This window comes from Stomoxys calcitrans, chromosome 2 (assembly GCF_963082655.1).
Source record: "Stomoxys calcitrans chromosome 2, idStoCalc2.1, whole genome shotgun sequence".
NCBI classification, from domain to species: Eukaryota; Metazoa; Arthropoda; class Insecta; order Diptera; family Muscidae; genus Stomoxys; species Stomoxys calcitrans.
Genome location: NC_081553.1, coordinates 123,867,638 through 123,886,508, shown reverse-complemented (window position 1 = coordinate 123,886,508; position 18,871 = coordinate 123,867,638). Strand labels below are relative to the sequence as shown.

The 18,871-nt window shown below is 35.2% G+C and overlaps 1 protein-coding gene across 8 annotated transcripts in view; it reads left to right on the top strand.

Annotated features, from left to right (window-relative positions):
• LOC106083935 (complexin) overlaps positions 1-18,871 on the top strand; it is a 774,169-nt gene that overhangs the window by 707,825 nt on the left and 47,473 nt on the right. For 5 of the 8 annotated variants that reach the window (XM_059361846.1, XM_059361844.1, XM_013247259.2 and 2 more), the window contains one exon: positions 8,236-8,393. In XM_059361846.1, the coding sequence (XP_059217829.1) occupies positions 8,236-8,393 (158 nt within the window). Of the gene's footprint in view, positions 1-8,226; positions 8,394-18,871 lie in introns of all 8 variants that reach the window. The other 3 variants (XM_059361845.1, XM_013247258.2, XM_013247264.2) reach the window with 1 other exon arrangement.

The window sequence follows — 18,871 nt, the reverse complement described above, 5'->3', positions numbered from 1 at the left end:
AAAGACTAGACGGTTCCCAAATTCGAACCATTCTGATGAACTGGCAGAATATCAGTTTTCTTTGACCTCATGAAATTAAATTAGAAATTGGGTTTATATGGTTTTCATTCGTCGATTTAAGTTCAATTGCAGAAACCTGTGATTAAATATAATTCAGTCAAAATAAAAATGCAAAATATAAGAATTGTTATTCGTTTAGAAGTATGGTATGTGAATATGTGAGAGTCAGGCAAGGTAGAAAACAAGATGACGAATATGAGAGACAGTCCAGAAAGCAGAGTCAATATTAGCAAAACTGGAAAGTCCTCACAACCAGAAGGAGATAAAAAATAATCTATTATTGGCAAAATACATGATTATTGGGCCAAATATTTTTAGTGAACAGAGCTCAAAAAAGACAACGTTTGAGAAATAATAAAGGTACATTGTAGATATTTAAGATTATTTAATCGTTATTTTACATCACAATCGTACATAGAGACTCACATAATTGGCAAAACTACAATTAAAATATACGTATGAGAAAACTTTGTGTTTCTTTAGTTGGAGAGTGGGCTATAAAGAACCTGAAGAACTCTCAATTATTGATTAGATCAAAATGCCTTCAAAAATCGAACTAATTGTTAGATTACTTCAAGCTGTAATGTAACAGTATTTACAGTTTTTTGCTATCTGTGCTTTGCGCCATCGAATGTCTTACATTATTTTGCAACCTTAAATATTATGTTATACAAAAATCGCCACAAGGGTGGACCAAAACACATCAAATAATTTCAGGATATACAATACATATGTAGTAGTATTCTTAAGAATAGGTAGCATCTTAATTCGTCAGACACATATAATAGCATCAATTGATCTAATTGTATTAGTTTGCATAATCATATAAAGCAGCATATGAAGAATATCTAATTCAGCTTAATAATGCTAATCTACAAACACAATTTATTATTTATTAATTAAAATTTCAATGTATATAACAACAAACACCATTAAATTTACATAGCAATAAAACTTTATTGTATTATAATGCCAAATAGCCTAAATATCATAACTAACATTAATTCCAGAAAAACTTGTAAACTTTGCTTCCAATGCTACATTCAATGTCATTATTTTCACATAGGGCTTTCGCAAGAAAAATGCTAAGTTTTTTCTTCAGCCATTTTAATGAATAAAATTTTACGTTTATTAAGCTAATATTGAAGAAGTACAAAGCCATTAAGTACGGCCGGGCTGAACTTTGGAAAAATTAAAAAGGAAGAAAAAGAAACTTTACAGAAATTTTAACATTTTAATCAAAGTTACAAATAAATTAATAAATAATTATAAAAAAACAAAAACAATAATTACTTAAAATGATTATAAATCAAAGATTTGAATTGTCGTTCATTACTTATAATTTGAATACTGTTGGGAAGATTATTCCAAAGACGTATAGCATTAACAAAGAACTGTTATTCAGATACACGATATTGATGATGTATTTGTATTACTTGTTAACCCCTTGTAGAGTTGGCAAAACGCAATACAGAGGCCAGATATGACGGTTTATTGGTATAAATTATCTTTTGGATCATTTGAAACGAGTTAAATAAGACACCATATACTTGTCTGGCAAAGTCAGATACCCGGTCTCTTGTACGCAAACCAAAAATGTATCTAACGACATCGTTAAAGGATACGTGCAATTGTTCCTATGAGTTACATCACAACCGTAAAAAACCTCGCAAGAGTATAATAAATAGTTTCGGCAGAATAAATGTCCTAACCAAAAGCATTCTTATTGACAAAGGGGTATACTGTCGACTCATATGTAAGTTTCGTAAAACGCAGTAGGACCTGCCCACTGTCGAAGTGACATGATTCATCCATGAAAGTCTATCATCGAACTCAAACCCAAGGTTTATTGCAGATGAAACAATTTCAATTGGGGCTCCAGCAATTGCCACATCAAGATTGGGCGGGATTTCACCGGATTCGTACCAATTACAAGGCACTTTGACATAGTTGGATTTATAAGTAGTCCGTTGGCGTTTGCCCTTGTGTTTATTCTTTCCAAGTCGCTATTAAGATGAAATACGACATCGATCAGACTCTCCGGCTAGGAGCTCATATAGAGCTGTACGTTGTCGTCATACATATGAATACCACAATTGCACAACTGTCCAGGAAGGTCATTGCTATATAAGCAAAAGAGGAGTGGGCCCAATACAGACCCCTGTGCAACACCTCCTGAGACTGGAATACAGCTAGAACACCGGCTATCAACACATACCTATTGGCTCCTATTCAAAAGATAGGAAAATATAAGATCCGTTGTTCTTTCAGAAAATTTAAATAAAGTTTCAGTTAAAGGAAAAGTATATTATGATCAACGGAATCAAATGCCTTCGAATGATCTAAAAGAACAAGAAAGATAACTTTATCGCTGTCAATATCACTCCTTACATCTTCAACTACTTTCAAAAGTGCAGTAGTACAACTGTGTTTTGGCCGGAAACCAGATTGAAAATCTATAGCAGCTGTATCTAAATATAGTCCGATTAAAAACATATTTAGGTTAGATGTCGGGAGGCTTAAGTTAACCCACTGTTTCCAATTTCACCGAAATCGGGTAATTAATAAAGCTTTTATCTGCTTCAAACCCTTTATCAGCAGATCGGTCTATATGACCGCTATATCTAAATATAGTCCGGTCTGAACCATATTTGGGTCAGATGTCGGGAGGCTTAAATTAACCCACTGATTAAAATTTCAGCGAAATCGGGTAATATTACAAAAGCTTTTATGGACTTCGACCCTTAATTGGGAGATCGGTCTATATGGCAGCTAAATCTAAATATAGTGCGATCTAAATTATATTTGGGTCAGACGACGGGAACCCTTAGGTTAGGTTAAATGGAGGGTGCATATATTAATCCGCCCCATGCTACTATGGACATACATCTAAGCCAGTAATCGGCTTGTTGTGCGCTCTAAAAACTATAAAGTAACCTCTAAAAAGAGGAAGCCTTAAATTACTCACTGTTTCAAATTTCAGTGAAATCAGATAAAAAATAAAGCATTTATAGGCATTAGACGCCTTATCGGCTGATCGGTCTATATGGTCCGATTTGCCGGTCCAAGAACCAAGAACGTATCGGTGCCAAATTTCAGCTCAATATCCCAATTTTTGAAGGCTCTAGAGTGATTACAACAGACGGACGGACAGACACACGGACATCGTTAAATCGTCTTAGAATTTTACGACGATCCGAAATATGTACACTTTGAAGGGTCGGAAATTAATATTTCGATGTGTTGCAAAAGGAATGACTAAATAAATATAAATATATATAATAAATATATCCTATGGTGGTGGATATAAAAAGGTAGAATAAAGTTCACTGAGTTAACTGAAGATAAGAAAAAGCTTTTATCGTGCAACAGCCCTATGTTAAGGTCATGCCATTTAATGTAGCTTTGGAAGTAAAAATGTAAAAAAATGTTTGCTGGGATGTAAAATGTAAATGATTAGGGATCATTAATTTCATTGATAGAAAGAATGACAAATAATTTTCTATTTTCCCTTCTAATCCTGTTTTTATTCCTTATTTATTTGTTAATACTTTTGGCTTTTCAAATAGTCTCAACTTATCAGTAATCTACAGATGGCTGGCATACACTAATTACATGTTGTGGCTGCTGACATATTATAATCAAATAGATTGTTTTTGCCAACATTGTGAAAAAATATAACTAAATTTCGTTTTAGGTGTGGTAAATGCTACACATGCTGAATACATACAATGCAAAACGACCAGGTTACAAATGAAGGTTACAAATAGTGTTTTTGTCTTACATTTGCTTAATTGCATTCCTACTAATTGATTTTGATTTCCATGGAAAACTACAAATCTAATTGAATTTCTCAGATAAAAAGGTTCTAAGGCATATCAGAAGTATTTGCTGCGATTTATTGTATGCCTACTTCTATTGCTCATAAAGTAAATTCCTGTAAGAGATTCTAGTCATAGACCCTGTTAAATGCTAAGCAAACATGATTGTATAATTGTATGAAGCCAATGATATCGATAACCACAGATTTCCTCAACCACATTGATGCCACTTTGTTTTTGGTTATGACCTAAGGATTCGTTTTCAAAGTTCTAATCAAATTTAAGCACCTTAATTACTCTTTGGAAACTCTACTAATGACAGTCTTTTGCGTGTTGACTTCAAATAACCAATTTCCTTGGTCATAGAAAAGGCTATTAAACTGGCATACATATGCCCTCATAGTTGTATGCAGCCAAGGCAATGTTGACTTCAAATAACCAATATCCTTAACCATGGAAAAAGCCATTTTACCAAATGTTCCTATAATTCTCTTTTGCCGTCAAGGCATTAGGGGAATGTTTAGCAAACAGTTGTAGATTTTCAATTTATTTCTAATTAGATTTTTTGCTATATCATGTTGATAGTAGCAACACAAGCATATCATTTATGCAACACAAACGACGGCCAAAATGGAATTTTCAACTTTCTGTCAAAGAAGCCAATTATACCGGATCTTTATTTGCCTATAATTAAGAAGTCAATAAAAATAAAAACTTTCAACTCTCAGCAATTTGGCTTTATATTCAACCTCAATAACAATTAAAGAATCAAAGAAACAATTCTCATAAACATAAAACGCTTTCATCAAGGCAGAGTTTTTAATAGACTTAATTAAAGAAGTTTGACACTTTGTTTTGTACGAGAAATGAAAAACAATTTCTGATATGTTTGTAATTGAATTGAATGCTTTCAAAAGTTTTGTAGATTTCAAAATTTTAGAAAATAGGGTGTGTAGGCGTAGGTATTGATATCAATAACTTGGTTTAAAGTCTCAATGTATGGATTGTGAACAAAGTTAAGGGAAAGTCAGCATTTACTCTAATCTCACAACCAAAGTAAACTTCAGAGGGTATGAGGAATTCACAAATATTGTACTGTTTTGATATTTGACAGGTAAAATTCAACTTGCAACAATGTTTCAGATAGATTCGTTCATCAGCTGTCTTACATTATAAGTGAATGGGGGCCTAGTACAGGAAACCTTCAATCCAATCAATGATTATAGTTTTTATACCTTCAATCATAGGATGGTCGTCATTTCGCATGTATTACCTCAAAATGTTGGTCTAAAAGAAAGCGCAAGAACAAATCCTTAAAAGTATTTTTATTCTTTATCCACATAAAATTTTTAGTCGATCTAACGTGGTTGTTCATCCCTCCGTCAGCTTTGGAATTTTATCCATGAAGGCCGGTTGCGATTGTAAATGGGCCAAATTGTTCCAAGTTATAAATTTGTGTTCCATTTCAAATAAAAAAGCCTGCTGATAATAGCAGACACGTCTGCTGACTGTAATTTGATAATTTAGTTTGCTGGAAAAAGCAAACATTGTTAAGTAGTTCTGCTATTATATTTCATAACAGCAGCCTGATTGCTGAAAAGTCTGGTGTTTGCTGAAAATGACTGCTGCTCAATTATGAAGGGGATGTTAGAAGAAAAAGTAAACTACGTACGTTTCTCAGTGAATGTTTATAATCACCACTGAATTTAAACTTCCCATAATCTTTTTTCTTTGAATTTTGATATCTAAAAAAGGCCTTGGTAGTCATGTACACCTTAGTAGAGCAATAAAAAATAGTGAAAGCTTGCTAAGTTCGGCCGGGCCGAATCTTACATACCTTCCACCATGGATCGCATTTGTCGAGCTCCATGGAACAATATCAAGTTATTGTTAATTTCGCACTATAATTGAACTGAAGATTGGAGACCATAGTAGAAGTCATTGTGTAAAATTTCGGCCAAATTTAGTAAGAATTGCGCACTTTAGGGGCTGAAGAAGTAAAATAGAGAGATCGGTTTATAGACACGTATGTTAAAGGTCATGAGAGAGTACAATTTCAGCCAAATCGAATAATACTTGCGCCCTTTGGGGGCTCAAGAAGTCAAGATCCCACATCGGTTTATATGGCAGCTATGGACCGATTTGAACAATTCTTAGCACAATTCTTGAAAGTTATAACAAAACACCTCATGCTAAATTTCAGCTAAATAGTATAATAATTGCGCCCTCCAGTGGCTTAAGAAATCAATTCCCCAGATCGGTTTATATGGCAGATATATCAGGTTATGGACCGATTTGAACTATTCTTAATACAGTTGTGGGAAGTAATAACAAAACACAACATGCAATATTTCAGCCAAATCGGATAGGAATTGCGCATTCTAGACGCAAGAAGTCAAGACCCCAGATAGGTTTATATGACAGCTATATCAGGTTATGGACCTATTTTAACCATTCTAAGGACAGTTGTTGGAAGTCATAACAAAACACATCATCAAAAAATTTCAGCCAAATCGAATAAAAATTGCGCCTTCTAGCGCCTCAAGAAGTCAAGATCCCAGATCGGTTTATATGGCAGCTATATCAAAACGTGGACCGATATAGCCCATTTAGTATCCCAACCGACCTACATTAATAAGAAGTACTTTTGCAAAATTTCAAGCGGCTAGCTTTACTCCTTCGAAAGTTAGCGTGTTTTCGACAGACAGACGGACGGACATTGTTAGTTGGACTTAAAATGTCATGACGATCAAGAATATATATACTTTATGGGGTCTTAGATGAATATTTCGAGGAGTTACAAACAGAATGACGAAATTAGTATACCCCCATCCTATGGTGGAGAGTATAGAAATGCTAGCAAGCTTAGCAACATTTCGAAATGTATACCTATGTATGGATCAGGTAGCTTCTTAACAGTAATATTTTACAAATTAAATTCATCTTTTCCAACAAATTTTCAGAAAAAAAAAATCTAAAAAATGCGTAAAAAATTTTTTTGCGGCAGCTTTTTGTCCTTAAGACAACATATTTAATTTGCAAATTTAACTGAAATTGCAAATTGCCGAAACAGCAGACAGAAACTGCTGTTTTAGCAAAAATTTTTGCTGTTTTGAATAAAAAATTTTATTGAGTACTACAGCAGTAGTTCTGCTGTCATACAAATATGTTTGCAATTTAAGACCAGCAGGATGCTTTTTTTGTGTACATCTTCAATACTTTAGCAGACTTTTATATTTTAAACAGCAGATTTTGTTAGTTAAAAAGGCAGACGAAAATGTTTGCTAAAACAGCAGTCTTTTGCTTGCTGAAACAGTTGTTATGTCTGCTTTCCCATTTTCAGCAGACAAAAAACTATTGTTTTAGCAAACATTTTTTGCTATTTTGAATAACAAATTTCGTTGAGTGATGTAGACGTATCTCCGGCACAACTTCTTACGCCCCTAGAAGTAACTTTTGATATGTCTTTCAAATTCCATCTCAGGTTGGGTTAGGTTTAAGTTGGTAGTCTGCCATCAGACTCACTTTAACGTTTTCGTCCATTGTGATACCACAGGAACCGGAGAAGGAAGGAAGATGCCTTCTAGTTCCTACTGCTAAACCATCCAGATCGCTTCAAAAAGATCAAAATCTTGCGAATATTCACATCCGCTAAATCCGACAAGTTCTCAAAGAAATGTGTACCTAAAGCGGAACTCTTTCTGAGTCCCAGTGCGGGACACACACTCAGCAAATATTCTATTGCCTCCTCTTTCCTGACGTCCCCACAGCTTCTGCACAGCTTCTGCAGTGAGAAACAAGATTGCCGGTTATGTTACTTACCCTTTTGTTGAGCCGTCTCCGCCACTCTCAAGTCCGTGGTATAACCATCAAATTGCAAAAAGAAGAACGTAAACGTCGTGATAACTGCGATCCTGCTGTCTCTGCTTTGTAAAAATATATAATTGAAGTCGATCCCGATACCAAGGAGATGGTGAAGACTTCCACAACATTCGAGGTCTTCAATAGACCCAACCCTCAACAAACATTTACTCTAGCAGAAATTAGATCCCAATTTCACTTTCAAGCTGTAGTGCAAAATGATTTCCCTGTTTTTTAAGAAATTTTTTCTTTTGATTTTAATAAAAAAAGCAAATCAAATTGAGAATATAAAAAGTGATTAGACAAAAGTTTACTTTTGAAAATTTTTGCAATATAGTCGATGTTCTACTACTAATGGCATAACTTTCATTTATACGTTACGAACTAAAACTAACAAAATAGCATATATGTTTATAAAATTTCTATCCTTTTGCTTTAGATCATTTAATTAATAAATTTTTTTATATTTTTTCTAACTTTGCAGGCGCCGTAGGTGGTGATGGCGGTGATGATGCCGACGATAAGGAAAAGGCAGAGGAGGAGGAGAGAGAACGTCAGGAGGCCATCCGTGAGGCTGAAGAACGACGCAAGGAGAAGCATCGTCGCATGGAAGAGGAGCGCGAAAAGATGCGACAAGATATACGTGATAAGGTAAATATCTAATAAAATTAATATTTTGCCAAATCCAAATCCACCTCAACAAATAGAGTATTCAATAGGACAACTTTTCAGAGAATAGAAAAAATACTTCTTTTTCCAAATCACCTTTTAACTTTTTAACATATAGACAAATGAAACCACTTTCAGTTTAGGTTTAGGTTGAATGGGTCGCCCACCAAAGATGAGTTCACTCGGAGGCTTGTTTGGCCCATTGTGGTACCGTAGAGAGAAAGGGAAGAAAAGGTAAAAGTGAGACCTCGTACTAGGGGTTATACACGAATAAAAAGAAAAAGACAAAAGACAGGAGGAGTGTTGAAAACCTGAGCGGGAGGTGAAGAACTGCCCTTCGCTACGCAAGCACGGACCTACCTACGCCGGAGCCTGTGTCACCCCTTTCGAAACCATCCTGTTCCTTCAACAAATCTCATGAGAGCGACCATTGGTACGTTCGCAAGTTCACCCAGACCACAGAAGAAACGGCTCCTCAGAAAGGAAAGCCTACGTTTCTGCAGACCCAGACAGGAACAAAGCAAGTGTTCAATAGTCTCCTCCTCATACTCATCGAGGCAACTCCTACAGAAGTCTTTGTGCGGTATTCCCATTCGCGCCACCATGCGGCCTATGGCACAATGTCCGGTTATGACCCCTGTCAAAGTACCCATCGCCTTTTATCGAACACTAGCAATTCGCTTTAGCGCCTTCCCAGTCCGGCATTTGTCCACCGTCTACATCCCCTCTACTGTGTTTAGTAGCTCGACAATGGCACGTAGGCAAGACCGATGACTGGTCCGCCCGGCGCAGACGAACCCCTCCTGGCGCACTCGTCCGCCCTGTCATTTCCTGCAATCTCCTCATGCCCAGGAACCCATGTCAGCGTCACATCGTGGGCCCGGAGCCTATCCAAGGATTCCAAACAGTCCGTCACGCATCTCGACCTCACCATCCTCGACCCCAAGACCTTGAGCGCCGCCATACTGTCCCCATAAATTCTGAGTTTCGAGGGCGGTAGGCCCCTTGCCAGAATTTCTCTTGCGGCTACTGCAATGGCGCAGACCTCTGCCTGAAAGACCGTATACCGGCAGTCTGAGAGACATACTGATATTGAGTGCATTAGAGTAGGCTCCCAATCCAGTCCCTGACTTCATCTTGGAGCCATCTTTGTAGATCGAGGTCTCATCCTCCTCAAGTATACCATCCGCCCTCCATTCTTCGCTCTCAAGAAAACGAATCGCAAATGCCCTCACTCTAGTCGGCACTGGTGCCAGGTAGTTGGAGATCCTCCTCAGTCTATTCTCCGTATCCATAAAACCCAGAATCGAACAGTGGCCGCAACCATCCACCTTCAGTATGCCCAGCTCTCTCAGCCTAAGCACGACCCTGGCGGCGCAGTTCCAAATACAGGTCCAGGATCGCCTCCAGGCCTGCCTGCAGTGCAGATCTCATCGCCCCTGTGATCCCGACGCAGGCCAGTCTCTGGACCTTCTCGCTCGCATCCTCTTCCCTACGGTCTCCTTCCATACCAGTGCTCCATATGCCAGTACTGGTCTCAGGATGGCCGTATACATTCAATAAATCAACTAGGGAGTCACCCCCACTTCCTACCGAACATCCTCCTGCAAGAATAAAAATCGCACAGTGCCTTGCGGCTTCTTTCCTCGGTGTTCCTCTTCCAGAACAGTTTCGAATCGAGGATTATGCCTAGGTACTTCACCTCCTTCTACAGCCGCAGGGTGTCCCCGTCCAAGGACGGGAGTCTGAACTCCGGTATCCTATATTTTCGCGTAAAGAGCACCATCTCGGACTTCCTTGGGTTGGTCCTCAACCCATTTCTGGTAGCCCATCGCGACAACCTCCTCCATGATCTCGCTGATCGTTGACAGAAACTTACCTCGGACTAGCAGCACGACGTCGTCCGCATAATCGATAATCCTCGTGCCGTCCCCACCGGGACCCATCAGGATTTCATTAATCAGGAGGTTCCACATCATCGGTGAGAACATCCCTCCTTGGGGCGTTCCTCTGGTCACCCGCCTTCTAACCACACAATCTCCCAAGTTTGCATTAATAATCCTGCCATAAAGCATATTATATGTTCATTGGGAGATTAAGGGGTGAAACCCCGTGCGGTCCAGTGCGGTGACTATCGCCCGAATCTCCACATTATTGAAAGCCCCTCAATATCCAAGAAGGCAGTCAAAGTGTAATCCTTCTGTCGGAGAGACGTCTCTTCCCCTTGTACCACCTCGTGGAGGGCTGTCTCCACTGACCTGTTTTCGAGGTATGCGTGTTGTACCCCTTTAGTTTAGTTGTCTCGAATATTAATCATCCTTTATCTTGGGTCGCATTTGTAGATTTCAGGTTTTCTTTTTCTAGACGAAATTTAACGAAACTTTTAGTGGGAAAATCAATAAAAATTTTGTTTACATCAAGAACATATTTACTAGAAAAGTTTACATAATGACCTCTTACCTAGTCTGGCTCCGTTGAGTGTGTCTTTGTATGCCGATAAACTTTCTCTTAGTAACATTGCCAATTCCAGTAAGCATCAGGGCAAATTTCTCCAATATCAAGGAATGCTGTCCGAATACAGTTAAGCCCAATAATGCGAAGCTTCCTTTTTATTGCCAATACCAAACAGCGAGCAGCAGACACATCTTAGGGGAGAAGATTTATTAGGGGATAACTATGTAAAATACTCACTTCTTTTCTTTGACATAAACTTAAAAAACTTTTATTTACTTGAATTTCATTAACTCTTCAGCTGATTTAAAGTATTCTATACTAATATGCAATACTAATTAATTTTATATGAAAAATCCTGTAATGCCTTTAATTTATTCCAAGTCCTTTACTTTCAAAAAATACTTTTTCATTTTATTATTTTCCACTCCTCGCTAGTGCTCAATTGCATGTTGTGCTAATTAAAGTGATTTGTTAAAAAACAAGATGGAAAAAAAAACTGAAAAGTGCCAATTAGTTTAATTATCATGCCAATTAACAGCGTGCTTTCATTGCTTCATTTGCTAAAGTAACGAAAACGACGACCAATGAAATGTTTTCCTAAAATGCAAGGCTCAATGTACACTTGGAGTTCAAATTGACTCTAGTAGGGAGTCCTTTTATATGAGTGACTCCCTAACGGAGTCAGATTGAATTACTTGGTGTTATAAACAGCAACCGGAGCCGTGCTTGCAGAAAGAGAGTTCTAGGCAAGTGCCTGTAAATGTTATTCAAAATACAAAGAGAAGTGTGTTAATAGTGTACGAAGTAATAAACGAACAAAAAACAAGAACAAAGGTGTTTTGGCATGTTAAACACAAGTGCAATTTTATATGCCAAAAAATAAACTGTGAATCTCAAAATGATTGTGTAATTAGAACATTATAAGGCAGTTGGGTGCGTGTATACTGATTAGCATGGTTTAACTCAGGGATACGGAGTGGAGCGGAGCAAGCCTATATTTGCCCGAGTGGGAGCAAAATATTTAGAACTCGGAGCGGAAGTGATATTTTGGTATCCCTGCAAAATTAACAGGAAGCAGGGCGACACTTGCTGACACACTTTCCTCAGTAAGAACAGGAAAGAATCTCTCCGACCCAATCAATAACACAAGGTTTCAGACAAGGAGTCAGCTTATCGCGTGATCTCTTTAATATCCTGCTGGAGAAGATTATACGAGATGTAGTTGTGAAAAAAGAGATAGCAGACTATTCACCCGAAAACACATACACGACATCGATATCATGGGTCAGTCTCCCGAACTAGTAACTGTCGCCTTCGAAAGAAAGAATCGAAAGAGAATCAGTGAAAAAGGATCTGGCTGTAAATGGAGAAAAGACAAAATGGATGGTATGAACTCGCCTAACGGCTTGTACACCCGAGCAGATAAAAACCAGTAAGGAAAGGCAAAAGCCAGGCGGTAACGACTTTACACCTACCCTATAAACACAAAAGGGGGGGCTACATCTAATTCTGAAACAAATTTGATGGACCTCGGCGGATGTATCCAAATAGATTATTAAAATTCCTGTATCAAATTTCGAGTAAATCAAATATGTTCAAAATTTAACAGCTACGGTTGACAAATGACAACAAATTATCCAAAATCTGACGAAGAAATACATGGGAGCTATATCTAAATCTGATCCGATTTCGACCAAACTTTATGGATGTTGTGGAATTCGTCGAGGAAAGCGTTGTACAAAATTTTGGGAAAATAGGTCAATGCATGGGTCTGGGAGTGAAAATCGGGCGATATATATATGTATTTATATATATATATATATATATATATATATATATATATATATATATATATATATATATATATATATATATATATATATATGTAAAATGGATGTTTTGGGGACAGAAAAAACCTATGGAAATTATGGCATACATCGCTTTGTTTTTATTTTCCCATACGATGTATGCCCATTTTTCCACGCTAACACTTCGAAATGTCAACATATATCAGATTTATTATGAAACGTATACTATAAGGACACTATTATATAAAATGTTTACTTCCGGGACATGTCCTCGATGTACACACTTTATAAACAAGTGAAAAATTTGCCACCTTTCACTCATACATTCTGATTTTCAAAAAATCAACTCTGCGTTATCAGTTAGTCGAGTCTGCAACCATACATCATTGCATATCCATTTAGTCAAGTTTTCAGCCATTGTATTATCAACTTTGCGTTATAATTTATTCTACCTTTCAACCTTTCTCTATCGAAAAAGTCTTTTATGGATAATTTTAAACGCAAGATGGCGTTGGACACTAGGCCAAGCGGAAAAAAAATGGAAATAAATCACCAACTTTTTATTTGTTGATCTGAGCGGTAAAAAATGTTCTAGACATTTGTAGAAGAGTACATAGGCTTTCAGGAAAATGGAAAATGTAGGTCAATATATTTAAAACAGGGTGAGATGCAGGGTGTCAAAATTAACCATTTTCCACTTCTCCAACTTTTCAAGATTTATAACTTTTAATCTACTGTACCAATATGCATGGTTTAGGACTCTGATATGAACAGTTTAGTTGTAAAATGTGAAAATTTTGCACCGGTTTCTTCAGTGTTGTTTCTTTATAACTCCGTCAATTTCTTAGCTATATACTGAAAGTTTCACCCAAATTGTGCCAGTATAGTATAGATAAAATAAAATAAAATAAATAATCATTCCAATATATTTAGCGGTTTAAATATGGCATCGTTTTCAACATGAAAAACATTTTGTTTTTCTAAAACTAGCAAAATTTTCCATAAAAGATACTCCTATTTACTTGAAGTTTTCGTAAATTTTGGTTATCAAATCATTAACATTATTCTTTTCCATTTTCATAAAGCGGAGCCAATTAGAAAAGTTTTAAATGCTAATTTGACTCTTTTCAAAATCAAACCACCCTTTTATCTTAAAGGCAATATGGCCATTTTTTATACCTTACACCACTACTATGGTACAGGGTATTATAACTTAGTGAATTTGTTTTTACACACACAGAAGGAATAGAGATAGACCCATTGATAAGCATACTGATCGACCCAGAATCACATTCTGATTTGATTTAGGTATGTCCGTCTGTCCATCCATGCATTTTAATTTATTAAAATCGGTTCAGATTTCAGATTTTTTTTAGCTCCCATATATGTTCGTCCGATTTCGAATAATGTTGCAATAATGTGGTCATTTGCTATACGATTTTCCCAAAATGTTGGCAAGTAGTTTTTCCTTATAACTCCTGACAATGTTGTTGTGTTTTAAATAAATCGGTTCAGATTTAGATATAGTTAACATATATATGTATCACCCGATTTTTACTTTTAAGGCCATGGTCAGAGTATTTCTTGACAGATTTTTTCATAATTTGGCACAATGCATACTTTTATGACTGTTTTTTTACTATGTGTGCCGATTTTGTTCGAAATTGATTTAGATTTAGGCATAGCTCCCATATAAAGTATTGTCCAATCTTGACTTATACAGCAATAATTCGATTATTTGTGTTAATTCCAACTCTTCGGATCACAAGTAAATATAACAACAATCGGTTCAGATTTAGATATATATATCTCCTCATTTTCAGTTTTTGGGCCGTTGCAATCGCATTAATGATTTTGCATTAATGAATTTCCAAACAAAAGTTTGGTCGAAATTCGTCACTTCAATTGTAAGCAAATTTAAATTTCGAAGACTTCGCCTATATTGCATACCCCATGTGGTGTATGGTACCAAAACGTCGTTTTTGGACGACTTTAGACCGTCCTTACTTGTTTTTACTACATTACAAAAGTTTCCAAAAGTTTCACGGCGATTTTTTTATTTTAACTTGAATGTTAATATGTATCCAACAATTTAAGAAATGTCTCGCCATAACCCAGCCATAAATGAGGCCGTGGTAACCAAAATACGTTATAAATAAATTGTCAATGCTAAAAACCAAGTACTACGTCACATTTTATTGCACATAAAGGGTGATTTTTTAAGAGCATAGTTTCCCAAAAAAAAAACATAAAATTCAGAAAAATTCTTGAAATCTTTATTTGAATCGATAGTACGATCCATATAATTTAATGTAAATGTCGCCCATGACCGCGCTTCAAATAGACCATCCGCTTAGTCCTAATTTTGGCATACGCTTTCCAACATTTCGACTGGTATCTCACTAATAAATGCTTCTATGTTGTCTTCCATTGCGTCAATTGAACAGGGCTTTTCTGTATAGACATGAGCTTTAACATAGCCCCACAAAAAATAGTCTAAAGGCGTAAAATAGCACGAAATAGGCGGCCAATTGACCGGTCCCGAACGTGAAATAAAATCCCGTGCTGTGTGGCATGTGGAACGGTCTTGTTAAAACCACATGTCATGCAAGTCAAGCTCATGCATTTCTGGTCAAAAAAGTTGGTTATCACCTCACAGTAGCGCTCACCTTTCATAGTTACGTTACGATTCGCTTCATCTTTGAAGAAGTACGGTCCAATGATGCCACCAGCCCATAAACTTTTTCTGGATTCATTGGTAGCACTTGCAATGAATTTGGATGACCTTCACTCCAAAATCGACTATTCTGCTTATTTACGTACCTATTGAGCCAAAAATTATCTTCGTCGCTCAATGGAAGAAGCGCACGATGAACCTTCTTAATAGAGCATGGATAATAAATTTCAATAATTTGCTAGCGTTGTTCTTTTTCAAGACGGTTCATGGTTAAATTATAGACCAAACTGAAGATGTTTGACAGTGAAACAAAACACGAAACGTGCGTGAGCTGTTTCGTTGCCAAAGATATGCAGTGTTGCCAAAAAGATAATGCTAAAAATCACCCTTTATACATATGTAAGGAACTTTAATTCTGCATCACTCCTTCTAGAAAACACAACAAGAATCATGAATATATCTCTATCCTATCCGATTTTATGTAACTGGCGACACAAAAGTCAATTTTTGAAAAACGTTAAATTTTCCAATTTTTTTATTGTTGCCGTCATCATTACACATAAAAACCGACCGCATTATTTACGCAATAGACCTTATTTTAATAGATGTATAAATCATTCCCAAGCTTCGAAACTTAACTAAACTCGGTGTTAAAATCTTTTTTTTTTGGAGAGGTTGGACTGATCTGGACCATATTCGACACAGTTGTAGATAGGTCTCGCCGTTCCAAATTTCATCCAAATCGGTTAAAAAACGCGTTTTATAAGCTTACTATTTTATTGATTGGTATTGCTGCCATTTAAAGCATTCTCTAAAAATCTAAGGCTTATAAAATGCGTATTTTGTATGTGAATGAATTTTTTTGCTGCTCAGATCAACAGGAAAAAAGTTGTGGACTTGTTTCTATTTTTTTCGCCGCTTGGCCCACTGTGCGATGTATTAAAAAAAATGAAATAAGTTCTCAACGTCTTATCTATTTGTTAAAGTATTACGAAATGTTCTAGACATTTGTAAATGAGGACCTTAGCTTTCAGGAACAGGCTATTGTTGGCCAAAAACTATAATATAGGTAGAGATACAGCGTGTCTAATTTTGTCTCTTTCGCCATCTCCAACATTGTGTAGCCTTTTGAATATAGCTGCCATTAAGACCGGTATATAGATTTTACATTTATATTAGTTTGAATAGTATATTTTTTACCACAGGAGACTTCGATGAAAGACTTCTTATATCTTGAACTGAATTTCAAATGATATATTATGAATTCCGAATTAAGATATATGAAATATCTGAATTTCAGTTGAAATTTCTGAATTTCAAACGGAGTATATGAACTTCAAATGGAGTATCTGAATATCAAATGGAATTTCAGAATTTCAAATAAAATATCTAAATTTCAAATGAGATTTCTAAACTACCAATAGAATTTCTGAATTTCAATTGATTTCTTCTGACTTACACTTGAAATTGGTGTAGTCTGAATTTCAATTAAAATATTCTGAGTTTCAAAATAAATATTCTGAATTTGCTGAATTTTAAATGAAATGTCTGGATATCAATCAACATATTTTGGACTTCAAATAAAATATGTGAGGTCAAATTAAAATATTTTGAATTTCAAATATATATTCTGCATTTCAAATAGATAATCTGAATTTCAAATTAAATATTTGAATTTCAATCGAAATATTCTGAATTTCAAATGGCATGTCCGGATTTCAAATTAAATATTCTGAATTTCAAGTGGAATATCTGAATATAAAACGGAATTTTTGACTTTCAAATGACATTTCTGAATAATAAATGCAGTTTCAGAATTATATTTGGTTTCTTCGGACTTACACTTGAAAATTGTGTCAGACCACACCATTTCGTTGCAATATTCTGAATTTCAACTCAAATATTCTAAATTGAAATATGATGAATTTCAAAATGGAATATTAAATTTTAATTAGCATATTTAAAATTTCAAATGAAATAAGTGAATTTCTATTGAAATATTCCGAATTTCATATGAAGTATATGAATTTCAAAAGAAGTTTTCTGAATTTCAAGAGGAATATCTGAATATGAAATGAATTTCAAAAAAAAAAAATATCTCAATTTCAACGAAATTTCTGAATTACAAAAGGAATTTCTGAATTTCAATTAGTACTTGGAATATCTGAATTATATTTAAAAGTGGTGTAGTCTGATTTTCACTTGAAATATTCTCAATTTTAATTGAAATATTCTGAATTTCAAATGGAATATCTAAATTGCATTTTACATATTCTGAAATTCAAATAAATTTCTGAATTTCAAATAAAATATCTGAATTTCAAATACAATATCTGAATTTCGAATAAAATATATGAATTTCACATGGGGTGTCTGAACACCACATGGAATTTCTAATTTTTAAATTGGTATTTTCTGAAATACTTTTAAAATTTGTGTAGTCGGAATTCCAATTGGAATCTTCTGAATAACTTCGAATGGAATATTTGATTTTCAATTGAAAAATTTTAGTATTTCAAATGGAATTTATGAAATGCAAATAAAATATCTGATCTTCAAATAAGGTATCTGAATTTCAAATAAAATATCTGAATATCATACGGAATTTCCGAAATTCAAATTTACTACCTGAATTTTAAATGAAATTCTTAATTTAAGCGGAATTTATCAATTTCAATTGGTTTAATCTGAATTACATTTGAAAGTTACCCCAGTCTGAATTAAAATATTTTGAATTTGACCTGAAATATTCTGAATTTTAGATAAAATATTCTGAATTTCAAATAAAGTATCTACCTTTGAATTGAAATATTCTGAATTTCAAAAGAAGTATCTGAATTTTAAATGAATTATTCAGAATTTCAAAAGGACTGTATGGATATCATACGGAATTTCTGAACTTCAAATGAACTTTCTGAATTACAGATTGAATTTCTCAATTTCAATTGGTATTTTATGGAGTCTGAATTTCAATTGAAATATTCTGGATTCTAATTGAAATTTCAAATGGAATGTCTGAGTTTTAATAAACACATTCTGAATTTAAAAAAAATATCGCAATCTTAATTGAAATTATAAAATATAATATCTGGAATAGAATATCAAATGGAATATCTGTATTTCAATTAATATATTTTGAAACTCAAAATATCTGAAATTCAATCGTTCATATAATAAATGGTGATTTTTTAGCTATTATCTTTTCGACAACACTGGTTTTCACTGCTCACGCACATTTCGTGTTTTGTTTCACTGTCAAACATCTTCAGATTGGTCTACAATTTAACCATGAATCGTCTTGCAAACAAACAACGCTTGCAAATTATTTAATTTTATTATCAAAAAAAGTTATCTGTTAAAAAAGTTCATAAGCAGAATTGTCGATTTTGGAGTGAAGATCAGCCAGAAGCATTGCAAGAGCTACCGATGCATCCAGAAAAAGTCACAATTTGGTGCGGTTTATGGGCTGGTGGCATCATTGGATCGTACTTCTTCAAAGATGATGCGAATCGCAACGTACA